This window comes from Neolamprologus brichardi, chromosome 23 (genome assembly GCF_056152115.1).
Source record: "Neolamprologus brichardi isolate AB-2024 chromosome 23, ASM5615211v1, whole genome shotgun sequence".
NCBI lineage: Eukaryota > Metazoa > Chordata > Actinopteri > Cichliformes > Cichlidae > Neolamprologus > Neolamprologus brichardi.
Window position 1 is genome coordinate 37,265,373 of NC_142125.1, and position 22,474 is coordinate 37,287,846.

Genomic DNA, 22,474 nt, shown 5'->3' on the forward strand with positions numbered 1-22,474 from the left:
TCTCACGCTCTCAGGAACGCTTCATACACAATTAGTTTGAAAGAGTGATACTGCCTGCTTATAGCATTTGTTTTCTAAAGGACTGAATTTTATTTGTGACCATTTACTGTGTTAAAAACTAGCTGGCTTTGTCTCACTCTTAGTTCAACATTCCGAAATCCCGATTTTTAAATAAAATGATCGCATCAACCCTGGAAAGAAACCCCAGTAGATGTGTAAAAACTAGTTAAATTAAAACTAGGGGTTTGATTAAATGAAACGTTTGTGAACATGCTGACATTACCCATTCAGAAGAAATTCCCATTTGTGCCATTTTTAAAATAAAATGCTTGCATCACTGCAAGCTGAGATATTGTCAGAATCACAAAATTAGTGTGACTAAAACACTATTACCAACACTTTTGACTAGATGTAAATAAAAAGCATCCCCTCTTTGTTAAGGTGCACTGTGAACCAAAACAGCTTCCACTCCACCCGCAAAACAAAGAATTGCTTTTAAGAACACATATGTCTGCATAACTGAATGTTGAGATACACCTAAGTGATAAAAATAGTTTAATTAAAAAACCCTATGGTTTGATTAAATTAAAACCCAGTTAAAAACACATAAACTCATATAACCCCTCTGACGCCCTGTGTGTTTCCACACATGAACTAGCATGCCCCCGAGCATACCTGAACCACCAGCTCTAATTATGACATCACTTAGGTAGGAATCTTTCTAAGCCCTACTGTGAGCGACAGCAAGTAGGACAGCGCGAGATAAGGATGTGGCAGATGATAGATGTGGTGAAATCAGTGCATTGCCAGAAACCCTCAGCATTGCTGCCATTTCAGCTTATGCCATCACACAGAATGCAAATTTCATCAAGGAAAGAAAAAGCAGCTACAATGTGGAAGGATGTGGTTAATAGCCGCTCATTTGACTAGTTTTGGTGCTGTTATCATTATTATGAATTGCATAACCCATTCTTATGCATCACTCAAATATTATGGATAAATAAAACTAAGAAGTGCCTTCTAAGGGTGATCACATCTAAATTTGAGGTGGGTGGCAGCAAAATGAAAGCCTGACATAATGGAGACACAATCACTACTATATGATAAATAGCTTAATAAATGTTAGCTTTTTAATGGCCTACAGGAAACACTACTAAGGATGTAACAGCAGGAAAGACCAGTTTTCTGACTGATACAGGTAGCAAAAAAACATAGTGGGAAACAGGTTTCTGAGAAACGACCTAACATGACTCATATTCATCAGAAAATAACCCAAAATACGTGGAGGAAAGAGCGCGTTTAGTACACGCGATAGATTCTTAAAGTTCATAAGGAAGGGGAGAGCAGGTACCCAATAACAGTGTTGTAAGTCTTTTGTTGTGCAACGCTAAATTACACTACTCATTACCCATGATGCTTTGTGTTTCATTTTGTAGCCTGCATCTTGCGGGTTAACATCCCCTCGCCACACCAGTCCCAAACATAGTGCCTGTATAAATTTGGATTGAGACGCTGCACTGGCCAGCAGTCCCTCACACAGCAGCTCGTGCCCGGAACAAACCATTTCCCTGCCGGTACACAGGGGTGGCCGCGGTATTAGGAAATACTGGAAACGTAGAGGTAGGCAATATCACCGTGAATTCTCTGACACATTTTTTAAATTATATGTGAAATAACAAGCGAGCGTAACGACAAAGGTCCGGGGAAATAATTACAGCCATTATTCGTTGAGCATCCTGAGTGTTAATCCCGCCTCTAGCGCTCAGGTCCCCGCCGTTAGCTTAACCTCAGCACTGAACTGTTACAGGGAAAGCATTCGCTTCAAGGATAACCGAAGCTACACATGTGTTGTTACATTGTCAGCGTTTCTGCTTTTATGTTCGGTGTTATAAGCGGGCCAGTCATGGTGGAAGGTTAAAAAAAGAAGTGATTATAAAAGAAAAGACGCCGGGTGTGTTTGTTATATCAGTATTTGGTGGTCACGTGGCCTGACAATGTTTATGAAAGGAAGAGTGGGATCTAGGTTACGCAAAGTAAACGACACGTTACGAAACCTTAGCTATTGTAACCCTCACTGCTTTTGCTGGGATTCAACAGTTAATTCATATTTAAGAAATGTTCTAAAGTTTAGAGGCTCTACTTCAATTAATACTACATGAACGAATAATAAAGAATATCATCATAAACTCTGGTGAGTCACAATAGTCTGAATATCAGAGATTTTTAACATAACAAGGAGCAGAGTGTCTTATTGCTGCTGTAATAACTATATTAGTTTACTAAAGGACAAATTAATAAAGAGTTTTACAAGTCAATGGATGGAGTTAAGGTAAAAGGTAGACATAGTTATTGAATGTTGGATGTCCATCACCGTGTGCACATTTACAAAACACCTAAATGTATGAAATAGTTCCCAGTTATGGTGAAACTGACACATTTAGTAAGGGGGAGTCCTGCAGTCCACAGATAAAGTACACACACCCACATTAGTTTGTCCTTGACACGAGCATCGTAGATAAGTGAGGCAGCCAAACCAACTGCCAGCAGACACACTCGGCTTCCTGCCGTTCAGGCTTGGCTGCGAAGATGTGAGATCTTTCTTGCCCCCTTCTTTTACTTTCTTGTACTTTATTTTTGCTCCAAATAGTCCGAACGAGTTGTGAGCTGTTATTTGCTTTCATCCTGATCTTCTCCGTTATCTTTTCCACCTTATTCAGGGTTGTGTTCGTATCATTGCCAGAACCTGCGATGCCTGATCAACTGCCTCCAAACCCTGCTGGGACACTGCTAAACAAGTTCCCCCAGGGGAGCCTGCCAATGGGAAAAGAAGCTACCAAAGACGGCCTACTAGCCAGAGGCCAGTGGGCCTCCAAGGCTGAGTTCCTTCTGGCCGTAGCCGGGCAGATCATCGGTCTGGGAAACGTCTGGAGGTTCCCTTACCTCTGCTACAAAAATGGAGGAGGTAAAGAGAGGAAGTAAAACTGGCATTGTCTAAAGTGTCTTTGTCTCTTTTTTCTCCTTTCCCTGTCCTATTTTTCCAGTCTCATTCTCAGAATCATTGTGACTTGAAATTAAGATTAAGCTGGTCTGAATGTGATCAGAGAAAGTCCTTAAAAGCACCTTTTATGTTTGGCACAGGGGTGTTTTTTGTACCTTACCTGTTGTTCCTGGTGTTGTGCGGCATCCCCCTCTTCCTCCTGGAGACCTCACTGGGACAGTACACCAGCCTGGGAGGGGTCAGTGCCTGGAGGAATATGTGCCCATTATTTGGAGGTACTCTTATTTCCTTTTGTTTTATGTAGCCAACAGTAATATCAGCCAATATTTTAATTTTTTTCCTCATTATTTAATCAAATATGTATTATTGTTACTATTAGATGCATATTAAATTCAGTCTTCCAAAGACAAATGTCTGTATAACTGCATGCACGAGTTTGTGCTTGCACCTCTTTAAAATAGATGTGTGTGCGTCTTTTCAGTCCAGTATGTTTTTAGTGCACTGGTAGTGTGGTTCGGGTAATTGCAGTCATGACAGAGCCTCCACCGTGTTTTACAGTTGGCTGTAGACACTCACTGTTGTAACTCTCTGTCTATACATGTTGATGTTCTTGCATAATTTTTCTGGGAAACAGGAAGCCTTTTCTTCCTGTTTCCCTCCATTAAGAATGGCTTCATGACAGCCACCCTTACTGAGACCATTTCTGATGACGCTTCAGTGAACAGTAGATGGATCAATTGAAGAGCCAAATGCATCTCTCAGGCCCTGTTTCATGTCTCTGCTGGATTTTTCGTATTTCTTAAGGACATGACTTCAGATACTGTTCATCGATTATACATTTTAGAACTGCCTCTTCTTCTTTTGCCCTTCACTTGTCCAGTTTCCCCAAGGACACACTGTATACCATGCCAAGATATCTTGAAGAATCACTTTGTTGGTATAAAAGTACTATGTTACACCTATCAGACTGTGTTATCTTTTGTAGATCAAAGTAAAGGAAGTCGTAACAAATTATGTGTTTTTGTGACAGGCTGCTAAAGATACAGTTTAAAATTGTATCTTGCTAAGGTTAAGTCTGTTAGATCTAGACACAAGACTGGTTCATCCTCTGAGTTTGGCGCCTTTTTAATGCTTGAATGATAGCTCGGTGTTATTTAGCTTAACAAACAGGTAAATGAGTGAAAAAGCAGCCAATGTCCAAGGAAAAACTTTGAAAGATCTTCAGAAAGTTTGGAGAACTATTGCTAAAGACCACTTAAAAAAAAAATTACCAGAAAGTCTGACTCCTTGGAACCAACTTATAAAGAAGTTGAGGGGTAGCTCAAGATTTTTGCCCAGTGCTGTTTTCTGGTTTTACCCCTTGCCTTTTTTTTCTCATTCTTCACCCATATTGGCGCAAGCATTCAAAGCTTCCACGTTAATACAAAACCTGTACAAACAGTGTGTCTGCAATCAGAAAATGCCAGCTGTGTGCATGTGCAGTGGAAAGTGTAGCTCAGCTTGTGCTTTAAAACAGCTCAAGAGTGCAAAAGGCACCACGTTCCCTGCCGACCACGAACAGCATGCAGAGTGTCTTGTTTTCTTTGTATCTCGCTGTCCAAGAGAGGAGTTTCAGATAAGTATTAACCAAACACACAATCACAACCCAACAGTTTCAAGTTCATCTTTCACCTTTAACACAGCAGTTGAAAAAACCACGGGACAGATGGTGTGAGGGATAGAGCAAGTCTATGTTATATGAAGGGACCCTGTGATGAGACTGCTCTCATCTCCAGAGTGTCACATGGACACATCACATTTTTCAAGGTGTAGTGTTAATCTTGTAAAGAACCATAACTAAACTCCTTTTCTTTTTCTCCATAACCTACCCAAGCAGGTTTTAGTGCTGCGACCTTACCAAACACTAAGAGAAACTGCAAAAAAAATAATAATAACAATAATAATAATAATGCTTAACTGGACACGAGGCTTTTGTCATTCACAGCTTTGTGTTCAGCATTGCCAGTTGACACCTTGTGGGCATTTTTGTGACAGCAGAGGCTTCTTACAAAACACAACAGTCATCTATTTCTTTCTCAGATTTAGACAAGCCCCAGAGCTGTTTCTGTGTTTGCGCAACACTTTAGCAGGGTGTGCCACTTTGGCATGCATGGGAAAAAAAAAAAAAAACAATATTTAACCTGCCACACAGATTCCAACCAGTAGTTAGCAAAGCAATGCAGCCCTGAGGGTAACGGCCATGTTTCTAGAGAAAGTGTGAAAGAAGTTGCTGAAAGGGACAAAGAGGGTGTAGAAGAGACAAGACCCAAATGTTCCAGTTACGCTTGTCCATCTCAGCTAATGCTAATAGCATGCTAGCTGCTGGACCGCCTCTGAAATTGGTGTATGTGTGTGTTTGTGTCAGTGGAGCCATGTTTGTTTGTTTTTTATTTAATGAAAAATTATTCTTGTCCCAACATTTGCCACTCTGGCCCATATGGCCTGCAGATGCATGCGTGCACAAACACACACACACACATATCTGCGCACACTCTGTTTTTGTTGACAGCTAGCTGCATGAAGGCCATGTGTTTAGCACTGGAATAAACTCCTGCACTTCCTCGGGCACATGTCCTCGTACTTATTGCAATGTTGGACAAAGAAAAGCTTCTGTTGGAATTCCTCGCTGGTTTGTGCGGTTAGCGTGCCCGTCGTCAGATGCGGCCTGAATTTCATTAGCGGATACCACAGACAGCTATTTGTCTAGCCAAACAGCCTACACTTTGTAACCCACTCAGGGCCTCATAAGACTATCATTCATATCTAATGAAGATGTACTCAGTGTGGGCTGCAAGTCGAGTGTCTGAGTAACGGGATGCTTTCATCTCAAACTCAAGTGACTTGGAACTGATAACAGAGGGCGTGTTCATGGAGGCTTTGAAGCTCGTTTATGCCACTCTGCATGCTCACATAACTCACCACACGTGTCCGCTTGTCTTCTCTGCAACTTGTTGTGTCTCCTTAGGTCTCGGCTACGCTAGCCAGGTGATGATCCTGCACGGCTGTGTTTACTACATAGTCATCCTGGCCTGGGCTCTCTTATACCTGTCCTACAGCTTCCAGGCGGAGCTCCCGTGGTCGCACTGTAATAACACGTGGAACACGAGTCAGTAAAAACAGGAAATCAGAAGCTGTCATCCTTGCAATTTGACGCTACCATGCAAAAGAATTTAAGAGGCAAACTGGGGTCTGTTGTGTGTTTCCTCCTGCAGAAGCGTGTTTCTCATATGACTCCTACAACCAAACGGCCAATGCGAGCAGCCTGCCGGAGAACGCCACTTCTCCTGTCATGGAGTTTTGGGAGTGAGTGTAACATCTTTAGAGTATTGATGATGAAGCTTGAAACAGTTTTGGTGCTAACACCTGCTGCATGTGTGTTCAAAGGCGGGAGGTGCTCCGCCTGTCCAGCACTTTGGACGGGCTCGGCCCGATCAGCTGGAAGCTGGCTCTGTGTCTGGCCGCCGTCTGGCTTATCTGCTACTTCTGCGTCTGGAAGGGAGTCAAGTCTACCGGGAAGGTGAGGAGTCGACACATCAGCTTCATCAAGTTCCCTCTCTGTCTCAGCTACATGTCTAAGCTGCCATCATAGACAGTGTAAAAGATGGATGCATCCATCTTTGGTGTAAGATATGTCGAGTGCACGCTCATTGACTAACAACTTGTGACCAACAAGTTTTGGGAGTCTGGCCGAAATGAGGGACTGAGCCCATAAGCTCAGCAGTAAAGTGTTCAGCAGTCATGTCAGAAAAGCGTCTTCTGTAGCACCAGAAAACTTTTAGGTAACCATACTGAATGCAAGTTTTTAGACATAGCATTAGCATCACAGTTCCAGCCTTGAGGCTACGTCCATGTTTTGTGCTATCTGTGGTTTCCAGGTGCTCACCCACATCAAGTGATAGAAACAAGAGTGTGTGAGCTCTTGCGAATGTTCCACTTCTGACACTTTTTCTAGTTTTAGTGTTTGAATTTTAAAGTCAGCATTTTGTGCCCACAAAAATGGATATCATGAGAAACTGCTTTGACCTCTGTGTGAAAACTGTTTTTACAATCCCCCAGAGCACAGGGTCAGATAAATATAGGTGTCACTGGAGGTGGTTGCCTCTCGGTAACTTTTTATACGGTGTGCAGCAGAGCCAGCGCTTGCTCACTTGTCAAAAACAGGGCTTCTCTACTAAAATATGAAAAAACTAGGCCCGTCCTGAATTAGGGCTGCCACGATTAGTCGACTAGTCACGATTACGTCGACTATCAAAATCGTCGATGACTGATTTAATAGTCGACGCGTCGTTTGAAGCTTTGTAAGATCACAATAGACGCAGGAATAAGTAGTAGGATTTAAGAGTGTAATAACGGACTGAAACAGAAGATGGCAGCACTGCATGTACAAGGATGCCAGCTGCCATTAAACCCCGAAGAAGAAGAAGCTGTGTCCCAGAATTCATAGCGCAGCCCAGCTCAGTTTCTAACAATGGCGGCAGCTAGTTAGTTTTAATATTACTCTTATTAATCTTTCTGGGTCACAAAATAAACGTTTAACATATTTTCAGGCGAGAATGTGGCTGTGTAAACCTCAAATATCTGCTCAGTTTATCAAGACACCACATATTTTCAAAAGCGCTCCGACGTTTTCGGAGACGTCTGTTACCCACTAGCTCGATAGCTAGCCGGGGGCAAGGCTCACTAGAGCCCGTGAGAACACCGGAAATTGTTTTCAAACCCACCGCCGTCTTTCACTACTCAGGTTAAACACGATATATAAGTCACTTAGATAACTTCAAAATGTTATTGTTTGGCTTTTTCAGTATTTTATTTGTTCCTGAGTAAATCGGTTTGGCTGAGATTAAAGTTATAGCTTTTACACAGCTGAATAAACGTCAAGCAGACAACTGATTATCAGAAGTGTGAGACGCTGGAGAATATACTCCGGTGTCCTGTTATATTTTAGATAGCAAGGAGTTTATTAAACTTCACCGAAACAATCTGCAAATGTCATTAAAATTTAATAAACTATCATCTTGTCTTTATTTTTAGTTAGCACATACCTTAAACACTTAAAGCTGTAAGCTAATGATAGTTATAGATGCTGCTGGTGCAATAAGCTGTACGTTTTACGTCCAATGGATGATGATCTGATTAGTTGACTAATCGCAAAATTAATCAGTGACTAGTCGACTATCAAAATAATCGTTTGTGGCAGCCCTGTCCTGAATACTACTTTATGTACTTTATGTACTATTTAAGAGTGAATATTGGTGGATGTTGTCCAGCATGGGTAGGGAAAAGGTTAGGGGATTTTATAACTCCACCTGGCTGATTTTGGACATATTTCCAAATCAAAAGGTCGCTTAGAAAGAAAGGTAGAAGCAGGAGAATGTGTTTGACTTTCTCCCTCTTACACAGTGCATAGCCAACATACATTTTTGAGAAGAAAAAAGTTTCCAAAGGAACTATGAAAAGGTCATTTAAAACCAAATGCCTACCTCATAAACAAAACATGCTTACATATAACTTAATGGCACCCATTTATTAATAAAATTTTAAAAATATCTACGGCAGGAGCATTTTTATGGTGACATAAAGTCTTTTAAAAAGAACCTCGAGGAGCGGTAAAGTCCAAAACATAATTCTCCTTTCATGTAGCACATGAGAAATAAAGGCCACGACACTGCAGCCACTTTGTCGGACTTATTTGCTGTGCCTCTGCCGCCGTCAGTCAACAGATTTTAAGACTCCAACTTTCCTTCTTGTAGTATTTTCTTTCTTTTTTTTAAAGAACATCACAGTCACATCCTCCCTGTTTGTCTCTGCGACCACATCCCTGCACGCTCTTGTGTACATTCTAGGTGGTGTACCTGACAGCCACCTTTCCATATGTAATGCTGTTTGTGCTGCTGGTGCGTGGTGCCACCCTGCCCGGAGCCACCCAGGGAATCATCTACTACCTCAAACCCAACGTTACCCGCCTGGCAGACCCACAGGTACAACAACACAAACGCACACTCGCTTTATGTGTCCGTAAACGGTGGCAGATTTTGAAAAGCATCACGTCGGAGGACATTTTTCTAGTCGTTCTTACAGGTCGTACGGCAGCTCCTACAGGTAGGAGAGCCGCGCTGTCAGGTGAGTAAATGTCAGATCGGCCATACAGCAGGAAGGAGATTGGATTATTGTTGTGAAGTTGAATGTAGTTTACAATGTGACATCTGATTTGTTGCTCTGTGCCACATTTTCATCACTAGATCATTAGATCTTACTGTCGCTGTGGTTTTGCGCTCTATAAATTCAGAAGCGACTTTCAAACTCTTCTTCGCTGGTGTGAAAAAAGTGTTTGTTATTATCGTGTGGGTACGGTTTGACAGCATCAGTATCTATTTGTTTCTGTTAATTAGCCAAGTTTGTGTCATGTTACCTAAAAACTGTGTAATATAGAACATCTTGTACAGCAGCCGAGGCTGATAAAGTACATCAGTAGTTAGATATGAGCTTGTGGGCTAACGTGTCCTTTCACTTTCTCCTCTCGCTCTCTGTTTCTCTTTGTTTCTGTAGGTATGGATGGATGCTGGTACCCAAATATTTTTCTCTTATGGAATCTGCTTGGGAAGTCTCACAGCTCTGGGCAGTTACAACAAATACAACAATGACTGCTATAAGTGAGGCACTATGTCAGACACACACAGACATGTATGCATACAACCACATAAAAACAGTCAGCCACACAGCTTCTCCTTCTTCCACTTGACTTGAGACAAACTGTAGTTGCTGAAATGTAAGATGTAAGCTCCCACTGGTCAGATGGCTTCCAGCAGGAATGGCTGGAATGGACAGAGAAAACACACTGATACAGCCACACCTTAAAGAAAAGCCCTCGCTGCCATGTTTCCCACACTGTAGGACACACACACACTCAGGAAGAGTCGAGCTCTTGACTCTTGACTTGTATTTACAGTAACAGGACAGATCAAGTCATCAGTGGGGTTGTGTTCTGTCTTTCAGTTTTCACAGGGGGTTTTTTTGTGTTCAGCGCAGTGCTGTGCTAAACTCTTGAGACACCCTCTGTATATACTGCTTAACAGGAGCCAGACTGTTGTGCAGTTTTTTGAGTAATAGTTCTCCAGACTTCCGAAGGTCTTTCACGGTTCTTTCTTTGGATATTGGCTGCTTTTTTACTTACTTTCAGTCCTGTTCTAGTACCTGACCATTTTCACTATTAGACCTATTAGCCAAAAACTTCCATCTTCACATTCAGGGAAGAGCTTCAAGAAGCCTGGAGAGCTGCTCCTGAAGACTTCTTAAAGAAATAACAAGAAAGCTAAATAAGAGAGTTCAGGCTGTTTGAAAGAATTAAGGTGGTCGTATCAAATATCGACTTTCAAGCTTGTCAGAATTGTACAAACTCCCTTTTTGCCTCATATCCTGGATTTTCATGTATGTTTGCATGGTTTTACCACTCAAATATAAGGAAATGAGGGGTGGCTCAAGACTTTTGGACAGCACAGTATTGAAATCTAATTAGTTAACTCAGATTAATTGTGTGTGTATTTACGTATTTTTCCAGGGACTCTTTTATGCTGTGCCTCCTGAACAGCGCCACCAGTTTCCTGGCAGGATTCGCCATCTTCTCGGTGCTGGGATTCATGGCTGAGGAACAAGGCGTGGACATAGGCACCGTAGCCCAATCAGGTGAGAGACCGTTTTCGTTCAGGACACAGAACTGTCAGCATAAGTCAGCAGACTGTGACTTTGTGGTTTTTTGCGCCACAGGCTAATTTAACTCTTAATTTAACTGTTAAAGCATGAGGAGGAAGTGTGAAACAATCAGAAGTGATAGTGATCCCAAACCAGATTTTATCGAGATGCCCTTGTGGTGAAAATAATAATAATAAAGCATAAAATTGGTCACACATACCAATCCGGTCTTTACGTCCGACGTCATTAGCCTGCTCCGGGTCCAAACTCTGCTTCAGGTCCCAAAGTCATAAGAACACTGCGGCGTCACTGAGAGTTACAAACTGTCTAAATTCTTTTATCTTCAATAAAATGATTAGTGTGGCTCCTCTATCAGGTGTAACAATGAGGTTTAACATCCAGGCATCCGTGAAAACAGAATTTATGAAGTTTAACGGAGTTAGCTCGCTAGTTTCCATCTAAAGATGATATAGCATGTTCTGACCAGTGTTGGTTAAGTTACTTGAAAAAAGTAATCAGTAACTAATTACTGATTACTTCCCCAAAAAAGTAATCCCGTTACTTTACTGATTACTTATTTTCAAAAGTAATTAATTACTTAGTTACTTAGTTACCTTTTTAAAAACACACCTTCAGTTTTACCTGAATAGGTGATGAAGCGATAGATCTTTCTGCCCAATTCTACTTTTTCTACAATCCATCATACAAAATGTAATCAAATGAAAAAGTCTCTCTTTTTTAAACTTGCGGAGGTTTGCCCTGGTGCAGGTGTGCCGCGGCGGTCAGTGGAAGAATCCGCAAGTTTCTCTGTGAGTTTCCCATTACGTCGTTGCGCACTCAGAGCTTGTTTAGGGTTTTTTTCGCTGTAAAAAGAAGTTTTCTTCCCACGCACCTCGGACACTAATGTTTTTGTCACTTTTTATGGAATCAAACTCAAAGTAAGGTCAGTACTTCCACGCTTTAAACGCTGCACCTCATACTCTCTCCGTACTCGATATATGATCCATTGTTGATCTGCACACAGCTGTTGTCACGAACGTCGCACTCGCTTACGTCATTGTCATGAGACATTCTCGCAAAAAAAAATCACGGTTTTAGTAACGCAGTAACGCAGCGTTCCTACGGGAAAGTAACGGTAATCTAATTACCGTTTTTGCAATAGTAATCCCTTACTTTACTCGTTACTTGCAGTAACGCATTACAAGTAACGCGTTACTGCCCATCTCTGGTTCTGACTGAGGGATTTCTGAAAAATTAAAACGTACAGCTCTGTTATCACTTCCAACATGAATGGAGACAGAAAACTGAACAGCAGTGACATTTGTGGGGTTACTGAAGTTGGCCTAGCTGGTATATAATGATGTGCTTCGTGGTGGCTACACAGACAACCCACCCATTAATAATCACTTGGCAACAGTGGGAAGGGAAAACCGTCTTTGAAGGAAGAAACCTCCAGCAAAACCGAGCTCAGCTCTGAGTGATAATGTGATAAAAATAGTAAATATTTTCCATTATTTTATGTCAGAACAAATATTAATTGTTTGTAATATCTTTGGTCTCACGGTCTTCTCAGGACCCGGGCTTGCCTTCATCGCCTACCCAAGAGCTGTAGCCATGATGCCCGTACCCCAACTCTGGGCTGTCTGCTTCTTCCTCATGATCATCATGCTGGGGTTGGACACACAGGTAGATGCAGACTAACACCCTCGACAAACTTTGAATTTCTCTGCACTGGCGTTGCGTTCGGTGTCACGGAAACACGCCGACATATGTGTCTCGTGCAGTTTGTGAGCCTGGAGGCCCTGATGACATCAGTGACTGACCTGTACCCTCACCTGATCAGACGAGGTCACCGCAGAGAGCTGCTGTTGCTGTTTGTCTGCATCGTCTGCTTCCTGGTTGGACTGGTCATGGTCACACCGGTAAGTCACACCGGTGGATGGATGTGTTGTGTTGGAGAAGTAGCCTGTTTTTAATGATTCGTCTCTTCTGTGTGGTGCAGGGTGGTCTGTATGTGTTCCAGATCTATGACCATTTCTCCTGCAGTGGAGCCAGTCTGCTGCTTCTCTCCATCTTCCAGTCTCTGGCCATCGGCTGGGTCTACGGTACAAATCCCAACTCTAGCCTGCTCCTTGCCCTTTCATCACCTGTTTTCTGTCCTCATGATTCTTCCCTCCACTCTATATTTCCCATTCCTTTTCTCTTCTTCCCCGTTTCCTTTTCCTTCCTTTTCTGATCATCTCCCCTTTTCCTCATCTCTTCTGTTTTGTGTGACCTTTTACTTCTTTTTTCCTTCTCCTTCCCTTTCCTCTCCTCCTTTTTCCGTCTTTATCTAATCTCCTTGTCAATCTAATCTTTCATTTCCTTTCAATTTTAATCTTTTCCTTGTCTTCCCCTTTTTTCTCCTCGTCACACTGCTCTCTTTCTGATCCTTCGCAAACTGACTCTTCCGGTGTAACATTTCATTTCCCTAACTCCTCTTCCCCTTTTTCTTTTAAATACTTTTTTCAATGTTCTTATATTTCTTGCCATCCTATTTTCCTGGTTCTTTCCTTTATCTTGTTTCCACTCTTGTTTTGAGTTCTCTTTTCTTTCCATTTTTTAGCTTATTTTCCATTTTCTTTGATTTTCTTTTTCCTGCTTTGGTCTCCTCTCTTCTTGTTTGATTTTTATTTGCTCTTTTCTTTTCTTTAATGTAGCACTAAATTAATGGAAAAATAGTGTCCGAGTCATTTCTACTAGTCTGACTTTAATTAAATTCAGTTGGAGCTCAGGCAGTAGGATAATGAGATTATACATAATCTTAAGCTGGTTGCTGTTGTATAGAAAATAAAAAGAACTTTTATCACTAATGAATATAAGTCCTCAAATCTGATAAACACACACAGTCTCGCTGTCCACTTCCTCCCCTCCTCCGGCATTCCACTTAGAGGCAGTAGACAGTATATTAACATGGCTGCAGCTACCCACTGTTGTAAGGAGACTGGCTCCGAGCCAGGCCCCTGTCTGTCTCCTCCGGGCCCTAAATCAGCCTCCGGGCCCTGTCGCCTCTCAGTCTCAGTCTGCTGGCCCCAGGGAGCCCCCACTCCAGCCAGACATGGAGGTCTGAAGCATTCACAAAAACACTGTTTGTTTAAAAGTGCAATGGAGGGAGTGTTTTATATGCATACATCAGGACAATGCAGTAAACGCTCAGTGAGGTTAGACAGTCGACTTTAAGTGTTAGAAAAAATATATGTTGCCATTTCATGAGATAAAAAATAGGCTGAATACTCCAGCAGAGAATGTGTTTGTAGGTGTGGGTGCTTATAAGGACCAAAAATACCACACCACAGCGTTCACAACTCAGCTGCACCTTTTCCCCCTTTTTACGGCTGTGGGAATTTAGTTTTTTAAGGACTCTGATGACCACTAACACTCCTGTACCGCTGGTTATGTGGCCCTGGAGGGAACGGTTCGTGGGGGACAGCCAAGGGGGGCATGATTCTTAAACTAGCAGTGAGAATGTCTGACGGTCTTGGACTCGTTTGAGAACGGAGCAGAGGAATAACTGGAAATTTACCACCAGCAAGTGGGTGTCATGTGTCCTCTTTTTACCTTCTGAGGTGGAGTAACTGAAAGAAAAGCTGCAGACAACTTCCTCAGCCGACTCTCCCGAGATTCTCCAGCTTTCATGTGTCAAAATTGCTTTAAGGTTATTGAGTAAGTCATTACAGTGTGGTGGTTTGTCCTGTTTCTACCCCTCCTTGAGCCTGGTTCTACTGGAGATTTCTTCCTGTTAAAAGGGAGTTTTTCCTTCCCACTGTCGCCAAGTGCTTCCTTATAGGGGGTCGTCTGATTGTTGGAGTTCCTTTTTAATATTGTAGATGTTTCTTTTCTTACAATATAAAGCACCTTGAGGTTGTTGTGTTATATATTAATAAAACTGAATTAAGTTGCAGAGTATGTGACAGTTTGTGCTCCTCCTACTACCACTCCAGACAGAAAAGGAAAGAGCTGTAGGTACTGATAGCATTTTGCTCACTTTCTTAAGCCTGCAGAGAAAAGCACTAGTGTGGATTTCAGGAGGGTTGGTAGTCAGACAGTTTGGTGTGTGTCCTCAGCTTCGCCAGTATATCACAAGATTACAACAAAATTCCACACAACTGCCCAAAAGGAGAAAATAACATGATGGCATTTCATATCTGAAAGGTCAAAGGTCATTCACCGTCATGTCAGTGTATGAGCGTGGACAGGCTGTAAACAGCAGCTTGGCTGTTTGTCCTGTGCAGCGGTGATTTCAGTTATAATTTGTTTTTCTCTCCTTTTTTTTTTTGCTTGTATTTTCCGCTCTGGCGGTGAATACCAGGAAGAAAAAATGTTCTCTAAGCACAGTTGGCCACCGTTGCCAAACCATGATGTGAACTGAACCACAACCAAACCTCACTGTGTTTTTGTTTTGGCCACAGGAGCAGAGCGCTTCAGCGCCAACATCAGGGATATGACCGGCCACAGCCCTCTTCCTTTTTTCAACCTGTGCTGGAAATACTTGACCCCGATCGTGTGCACTGTGAGTAACCTCCACCCGCTGACCTGCATTCCACTTTGTTATGAGATGTTTGCTGTGAAGTAGGATGTCCATTAGCACAGGTGTGGGACTTCATAAAGATTCCACCTTCCGCCTCTCAGGAAAATATCAGGGTTCATCTGTGTGCCACTTGTGTGTCTCTATCAGTGAGGTTGGGTTTTTATTCCACCACCTCCAGAGCAGAAAATGAATCATGAGCTCCGTTGGCAGGACTCAAGAAGCACTGGATGCGAGCAGTTTCCAAAAGAGTTGAAACACTGTTTGACATGTAAATGGAAACTGAATGCAAATAATTTCAGGCTACATTCAACTGAAACAGAAGAAAGACAGCATGTCAAAAGTTATTTGGAAAAATGTATTCTGCTTTTCAATTTGATGCCAGCAGCACATTCAAGAAAGCTGCAGTTTGGGACACACTTCCCGCTCCAGATACTCGTTTTTAGAAAATACTCTGAAGTCTTTGGGAATTGACAAGATCAAATTGCTGCTACGAACTGTTCACAGCCTCCTTACCCATGTTTTTGTTTGCTAATGCTCCAGATGTTTTCGATAGGTGACTGGTCTTGACTTTGGATTGGTCACTTACAGCTGTGCCGAGGTGTTGTTATACGAGCAGAACGTGGTTTGACAGTTTTGCTTGGGATTATTGTCCTGTTATCTGACCCAGTTCTGCCAAGATTTACCTGTTAACCCTTTAAAGCCGGTCGGAGCGGGCACGCTCCGTTTTGCAAAACTTTAAATCCCTGTAGCTCTGCAACCACGTAAGCTAGCGCAATAATTTTTTTTGCATATGAAACCGGAGTTGTACTTACATCTTATGCCATCAGCTTGTCCTAGGTCACAGTTTCCTTCCACATATGGCTTTGCAAAAACTGCATAAAAGCACTTGCAGCAACAAAAACATAATATTCCAGAAACACGCTTTGCCGATCCGATCAGCTGTTTGTAACACTTCCTACGTCCATCAGCGCGAACTATCACATATCCGCCATGTCCTGCCCAAAACCGGAAGTGATGTCATTTTGCGGAAATGTAGTTTTTTTACCATCAGGGCCTCATGAGCCTATACTGGTGTTTTTAAAAGTTATGTTTGACTTTATGACTTTCTGTGTCGTTTCTGGGATGCTTAGGACTCATATTGCACTGCTGGAAATAGTTTATTTTGATGCATATGCTGCTTTTTTGCAAATTTGCACTATAATATTTATTTTCATTTTTCCTGCAGTATATAAAAATTGGTGTATTTCAAAAATAAAACTATGAAGACACTCAAAATAAATTTCCCGTGGTGGGAAACTATTTTGTGCAACTTTTTTGTATTTACAGTTTTGAGGGATAAGCCTCTTAAATTTCTCTAACTAGAAATATATGTCAAAAAAACAAAAACGATTTTCAATTTTTTTGTAGTTTATTGCACTTTTTTGCAATTTATGTAATTACTATGCACTTAATGCAGACATATTATTAAACTTTGGACTATAGTGTCTGTCCAAAGGACATTGTTCCAGAAGTCTTGTGGTTTGCACTCGGCTGCTACCTTCCCTGTTAATTCCTATGGATGCAGTAAGGGTGTGCTTAGTTTTCCGCGTGACCACATAGAGTCCTGTGAAAACTCTTTTCACATGATTGTTTATGCACTAGCAGCATTAATGGTCCCATTTAAATCACCCATTCTGTGCTCAGTAATGCGCTCGATAACATCTTACATGCTGAGGTTTGAATCGTGCTCTGAAAACAATGAATGTTTGTCCTCTTTAGGATGCAGAGTCAGTGCTTTCCAAAAAGAAGTTCCAGTCTTATTTAGTCAGACCATCCTTAAATCAGCTGTGGCCCAAAGACGGCAGCATCGCCTCTCTTGTTTATAGAATTGTTTTGTTGTTGTTTGGTTGTGAGGGTTTCTAGATACTTTCTGAGGTTTAACTTGCAATTTTCAAGTATTTCTAAGCCCATGAAATGATTTCCACTACAGAATTGTGTCTTTTTTTTAAACGCAGCACTGCCTTAAACCATAAAGATCATTGGTTTTCAGCCTTGAGTCATTTAATGATAATCTGTTTGTTCTTTGAAATCTTATGTTGAGAAACTTCTTTGTTTCTACACTTGTTAGGTTAAATATAGGCCTTCAGCGTTTTGGAAATCACTGCGTTCTGGTTTGATTCGTATTTTACGCCCTTTCCCAGGGTCGTTGGGGTTTCTTTGTTTTTGTCCACGTAGTTGTAATTTAGTATAAAAATATAATCAGCAACTATTTAAATTCAAACACGTTTTGCACAGATGAAAATCTGGGAGAGGTACTGCATGTTTTTATTGTGCAGCAGAGGTGTTTTACTGCCTTTGGACAGAGCCAGACTCTTTCCTGGTCTCATATTTATTGAGAGCATTAGGAGACATCTCATCGACCGCATAACAGCGAATGAGTAAATAGCCACCTGTTCGTCTACATCCAGCTGCTATTAAAGGGCTCTCAGGGAGGGTATTTATCGCTGCTGCTGTTTAACTGGGAAACACTGATGTACCATTTTTGGCCTAAAATGTCTAAGCCTAGACCTTTAGTATTTACCCCGTCCTCCTTTCTCCCCTCTTCAGGCCACATTTATATTTTCCCTGGTGCGCTGGTCACCACTGAGCCTGGGGAAAGGACTGGTGGCTCCAGTATGGGCCACAACGCTGGGCTGGATCCTGACCCTCTCATCCGTTTCTCTGCTTCCCATCTGGGCCATCTACGCCCTGGTCACTACCCCGGGAACCCTGACACAGGTGATACAATGTGTTTTTTCTGCTGTTGGATGTGAAACTGTCTTGTGCCTTTAATGACGCTGATCCACGGTCAACTAACTGCAACCTTTCTATCCCGCAGCGCTTCCAAATCCTGTGCAGCCCCGTTGAAACCCCGTCACTGACCTTCCACCACCTCTCCAACCAGTCAGCGATCCCCTCCAGCCCCAGTCTGCCTCTCACTGAGAAGTCAAAGGCACCGTTAAAAGAAATCATCTAGGACAAGACGACCCGACAGACACTTAACAACAATGTAACAGTGGCTGCTGCTCGGTCAGTCGGGTGTGTCAGGCCGGAGGGTCAACTTTAGAGCTAATGCTGCTGGATACCAACAGAGGGGCTGGATCCTCATCAGTCTGTACTTGCTGACTAAATATGTTGTAATCAAAAGGTGATCCTTCAATTATGGGACATCCACATCATCTACAACAGCCTTCATCTACAGGAGCATTTAAATGATAAAGCTGATATATTTTCCACATATTTAACTTTAGAAGGTTATTTTGAATTAGTTCAGTGAAAACTCAGTTAAAGTAAACAAAACTAAACAAGACCTACCTGAATGCACCATCTCGCTGCTATTGGAATAGTTTCTTCAGGTTGGAGCTTTCTACAGAGGGTCCAGCCCTGAACTGGGACACAGTTTGTTTAATCTTTTACACCAGACCCACACCCTGCCTGCCAGAGCTGGTTATTGTAAAACAGCACACCCTTCTGGCTTTGAATCATGTTATCTCTTTATCTGCTTTTTTTTCTGTTGTCTCAGTTTATTCATGTAATTAAGGACCATATAATTACAGCTTCTGCTGCCTGTCTGCGCGCAGGACTAATGTTCCCTTTATTTGCCAGCAGTCATACATACATAGAGCTATACTCTCTATGAGAGCCTGAGAGATTACCGTTTGCGTTAGCATGGCTGCTTTGCTTTGGAGTCCATTAGTGCATCGATTCATTGCGGTGAAGGTATAAACTGAAATGACTCCATGAGTCAGGCGTGTTATGCAGTAATTTATAGGGATGGGTTTTTATTTTTTTCTCATACTTCACCCTCTCTGATGGCAATATCATGGCATCTGAATGGATCATAACACGTTTTACCCTCAGACCAAGTAGAGAAGACATTCAGTCTAGTCCTTTTTATTGTTGCCAACGCACAGGTGCTTGAGATCAAGTGCAACAATCGGTTTTCATCCATCACACGTCTTTGTTGTTAAAAAGTTAATTACTGTTGTTTTTGTTTTGGGTTTTTTTTTTTGTTACTTCCTGCAACTGTGCAGTTTTTATAAAGATTTGAGGCATTATTTAGACAGCTGTGCACTGTAGGGAAACATGCATACAGCCAGCATGCAGTACTGACTGCATGCTGGCTGACTTTATTTTTTAATTTCGTGCATCATTTTTGAGTTGAAATGTTTTTAGTTGTTCGACCTCTTCATTGTGATGGTCTCTGCGGCTCTAACGTGTGAACGCAGTAGTGATGTGTAGACTCTTTGAAGACAGCGTGTAAATGGTAGATACGTTTACAACATAGAAAACTAACACCGGGAGTGCGATGAACGAATTTGTCCTATTTGAACAACTTCAGTTCCTTATGTTTGGACTTGAAATGTAAATCAAGAATATGTTTTAATTATTTACACTCTACTTTCACTCCTGGTTTTTTTCTATCACCGTTCAGCCTAGTGGAGGCGACGTCTCCAGTAACTTAATGTACTTTAGGACAGAACCTGTTCTTCACTGGAAACGCTTCTTCTTGAGCAATTGTGATGTGTTCAAATGCAGTATGTTCAAAGATATAAAGAGACCCTTGTGGAAACTTGAAACTGTTGTCATTCAAACCTGGATGTCTTTCTGATTGACTTCAGATTGATCCAAGTGTGTCATCATCTCTGTTTACAAGTGTATGCATGTGCCTCTTTATTTTGAAATCCTCCATCTGTACTGCTATTTTCTTTTCTAAATGACTATATATTAATATATATATATATATATATATATATATATATATATATATATATATATATATTAATATATATATATATATATATTAATATATATATATATATATATATATATATATATATATATATATATATATATATATATATAACATTGTGGATATGAGCGTTTGTGTCGACTGTTTATTTCAGTTCGTGTGACAAGCCGTGTGTGTGCGTGCAGGTGTGTCGCCGGGAGGCGTCGCGGTCTCCCTCAGTGGAGCCATAACAGATGCTGAGGCCACACCTGGCTTCAACAAGGAGGGTAGACGAGCGGAGGCGAAGAAGTGAGGAGAGAGGTGGAGGAAAAAGGAACAAGTGCCGTGATTGCTGTTCTCCTCATCCTGGTGCGAATTGCTGGTTTAACATCCGTGAAAGGATAGAAGTCAAGGAGAGATGGAGTGTGTGTGTGAGGAGGAGGAGGAGAGGGTGTCATGGAGACTAAAGAGGGAGGGAGAGCAGCAGCGGGTGGGGAGGAATTCAGACAGCAGCACTTAGACAGAGTCCGGCGGTTATGTAAAAGGCTCGGTTTGTCAATTAACTGTATTGGATTCCCTCCCCTCGCAGCCACCAGAGGAAGCGGGTTGGTCCTCCACACACACGTGTCTCAGCACGAAGGGTTCACAAACACACACATCTCGTTTTGGTGACGTGCAAAACTGAATGCACATGTGATCCGGGTTACTATGTAACTGTGTGTGTGTGTGTGTGTGTGTGTGTGTGTGAGTGCAGGGAAAACGGGGGAGGGTTTATGTCCATATGGTTGCTTTGGCATACGTCTCTGTTTCACATGATGTGGATTAAAAATGATCCAGTGGGCTGAGTGTGTGAGATTCAAAAGAGGAGAGAGGAAGAGGGAGGGAGGGAAGAAGAGAGGAGGACGCTGCAAGGATGCGAGCCAAAGCATGTGTCTGTGCGTTGTTTCACTGAATGCTTTGAAAGATGCTGGAGAAAAAGTTCATTTCTGCTCAGGCTCGCTGCCACCAGCTCGCAGCTGCAGCACTTTTTCATCACACGTATTTAAAAAATTTAAACATTTTGGCCACATTACTTCCCGGGACTAGATATCTGAAACCCTGCCCATGCACTTACAGGAAAAGTCACATCTCCGACACGTTGACTTGCAGATATACTGGAAATAGACAGCTCTCAGCCACACGAGCACTGAGGGTTCGGCTTGTATCAAAGATCCTATAGTCATGCACACACTTTTTGCCGCAATACTCTTGACAGCTTGGTGTAAAGTAGCAGCACTTGGAGGGGGAATCGAGATGAAACTTGAGGACAGGGAGGAGAGAAAGGGTGGGGGGGTTGCATAACAGCTGGGTGATTTGCACGTGAAGTTGAGCTTGATATTGGATCCGCTGAGCAGTGGTGGTGCTGTCTTCAGGTCTGTGGGACTCTATAGCACAGGCTTTAACACTCAGCAGCAGAGCCGTAACAAAGATACGAGGAGGTCACGAGCCCAAGTCCCCCACCCAGCCACCCCCACTAAACACATGACTTTGCACACTTTGTAACAAATTGTGATTATTCTCTAAATATTTAAGTTAGTCATTTACAAGTTTTAGAAAGTAAAGCGCTCCTCAGTGTGGGATGTTTGGTTCAAATGTGGATCGTACCATGGCGGGATTTGACAGGGGGTGTTCCAGGGTTTATGGTGACGGTGCACTGTGTTCCCATTTTGGGCCGAGTTTCCGCTGTCCACCCACACGACCCCCACCCCCATCACACAGCTGCGTGCCAGCCAGCACTGCCCACACCGCTCAGTTGTCCAGAAAGCTTTTGGATTATGGCTCTTTAGGAGGGCTGACATGCTCTCTCACCGTCCGACGCAGCAAAGTTGAAATGTAATATCTGTTCTCAAGTTCTGCACAGAGAAGGAAGAAGAGTAGGAGGGGGGGAGTGTATCCACGAAGAGAGGCCTTCCTCTTAGCACACAGACACACACTGACCTCCCCCTTCGCTGGTGTGTGAAGGTAATAGCTGTTAGGTGAGTCAGCGAATGAGCAGTGTCTTGGAAGACTTTTTTTTTCTTTTCTTTTCAGAAAAGCCTCTCTCCTGTTTGGCTGCCCTCTGAGAGCATGTTTGTTTGTGCATGAGTGAGACGTGGTGACTTCAGCCCCAGCAAGAGGCTAAATCCCTCTCAGCACACAAGTATGACATCCCATTTGCAATACCACACACACACACCAGGCCCCTGAAAAGGTACAATAAATAATCAAGACAGCTCCTGGGGCAGTATCGGGCACTGCCACACACCTGCAGAGTCACACACACACACACACACACTTTTTTTCCCCTCCCACCACCTTTACATTCTCAGAACCAGTTGGAGCAATACAGCACCTACTGTATGCACGCTCACAGATTTCCCTCCATTGCTTCCGTTTCCTCCTCAAACACACACAC

The 22,474-nt window shown here is 42.5% G+C and overlaps 1 protein-coding gene across 6 annotated transcripts; it reads left to right on the forward strand.

The window, feature by feature from the left end:
• The first annotated feature begins 1,450 nt into the window (after positions 1 to 1,450).
• LOC102779974 (sodium- and chloride-dependent GABA transporter 2-like) lies at positions 1,451 to 20,069 on the forward strand. Of its 6 annotated transcripts, none has more exons than XM_006804996.3 (15): positions 1,451 to 1,620; positions 2,718 to 2,962; positions 3,139 to 3,273; positions 6,003 to 6,143; positions 6,250 to 6,340; positions 6,422 to 6,554; positions 8,881 to 9,015; positions 9,584 to 9,687; positions 10,593 to 10,717; positions 12,297 to 12,409; positions 12,508 to 12,645; positions 12,726 to 12,828; positions 15,172 to 15,272; positions 17,877 to 18,047; positions 18,148 to 20,069. In XM_006804996.3, the coding sequence occupies exons 2-15, from the start codon at positions 2,749 to 2,751 to the stop codon at positions 18,283 to 18,285; spliced, it is 1,842 nt and encodes a 613-aa protein (XP_006805059.2). In that variant the 5' UTR covers positions 1,451 to 1,620; positions 2,718 to 2,748; the 3' UTR covers positions 18,286 to 20,069. The 6 variants fall into 6 exon arrangements, with proteins under 6 accessions (XP_006805059.2, XP_006805060.2, XP_035769848.2 ...); XM_006804997.3 differs by having other exon boundaries at positions 2,741 to 2,962; XM_035913955.2 differs by lacking the exon at positions 1,451 to 1,620 and adding an exon at positions 1,830 to 2,191.
• Positions 20,070 to 22,474: the final 2,405 nt, after the last annotated feature.

Coding starts and splice junctions, on each gene's coding strand:
- LOC102779974 (XM_006804995.3), top strand. Junction 6,144..6,249: donor TAATAACACGTGGAACACGA/GTCAGTAAAAAC, acceptor TTCCTCCTGCAG/AAGCGTGTTTCTCATATGAC. Junction 12,410..12,507: donor TGCTGGGGTTGGACACACAG/GTAGATGCAGAC, acceptor TGTCTCGTGCAG/TTTGTGAGCCTGGAGGCCCT.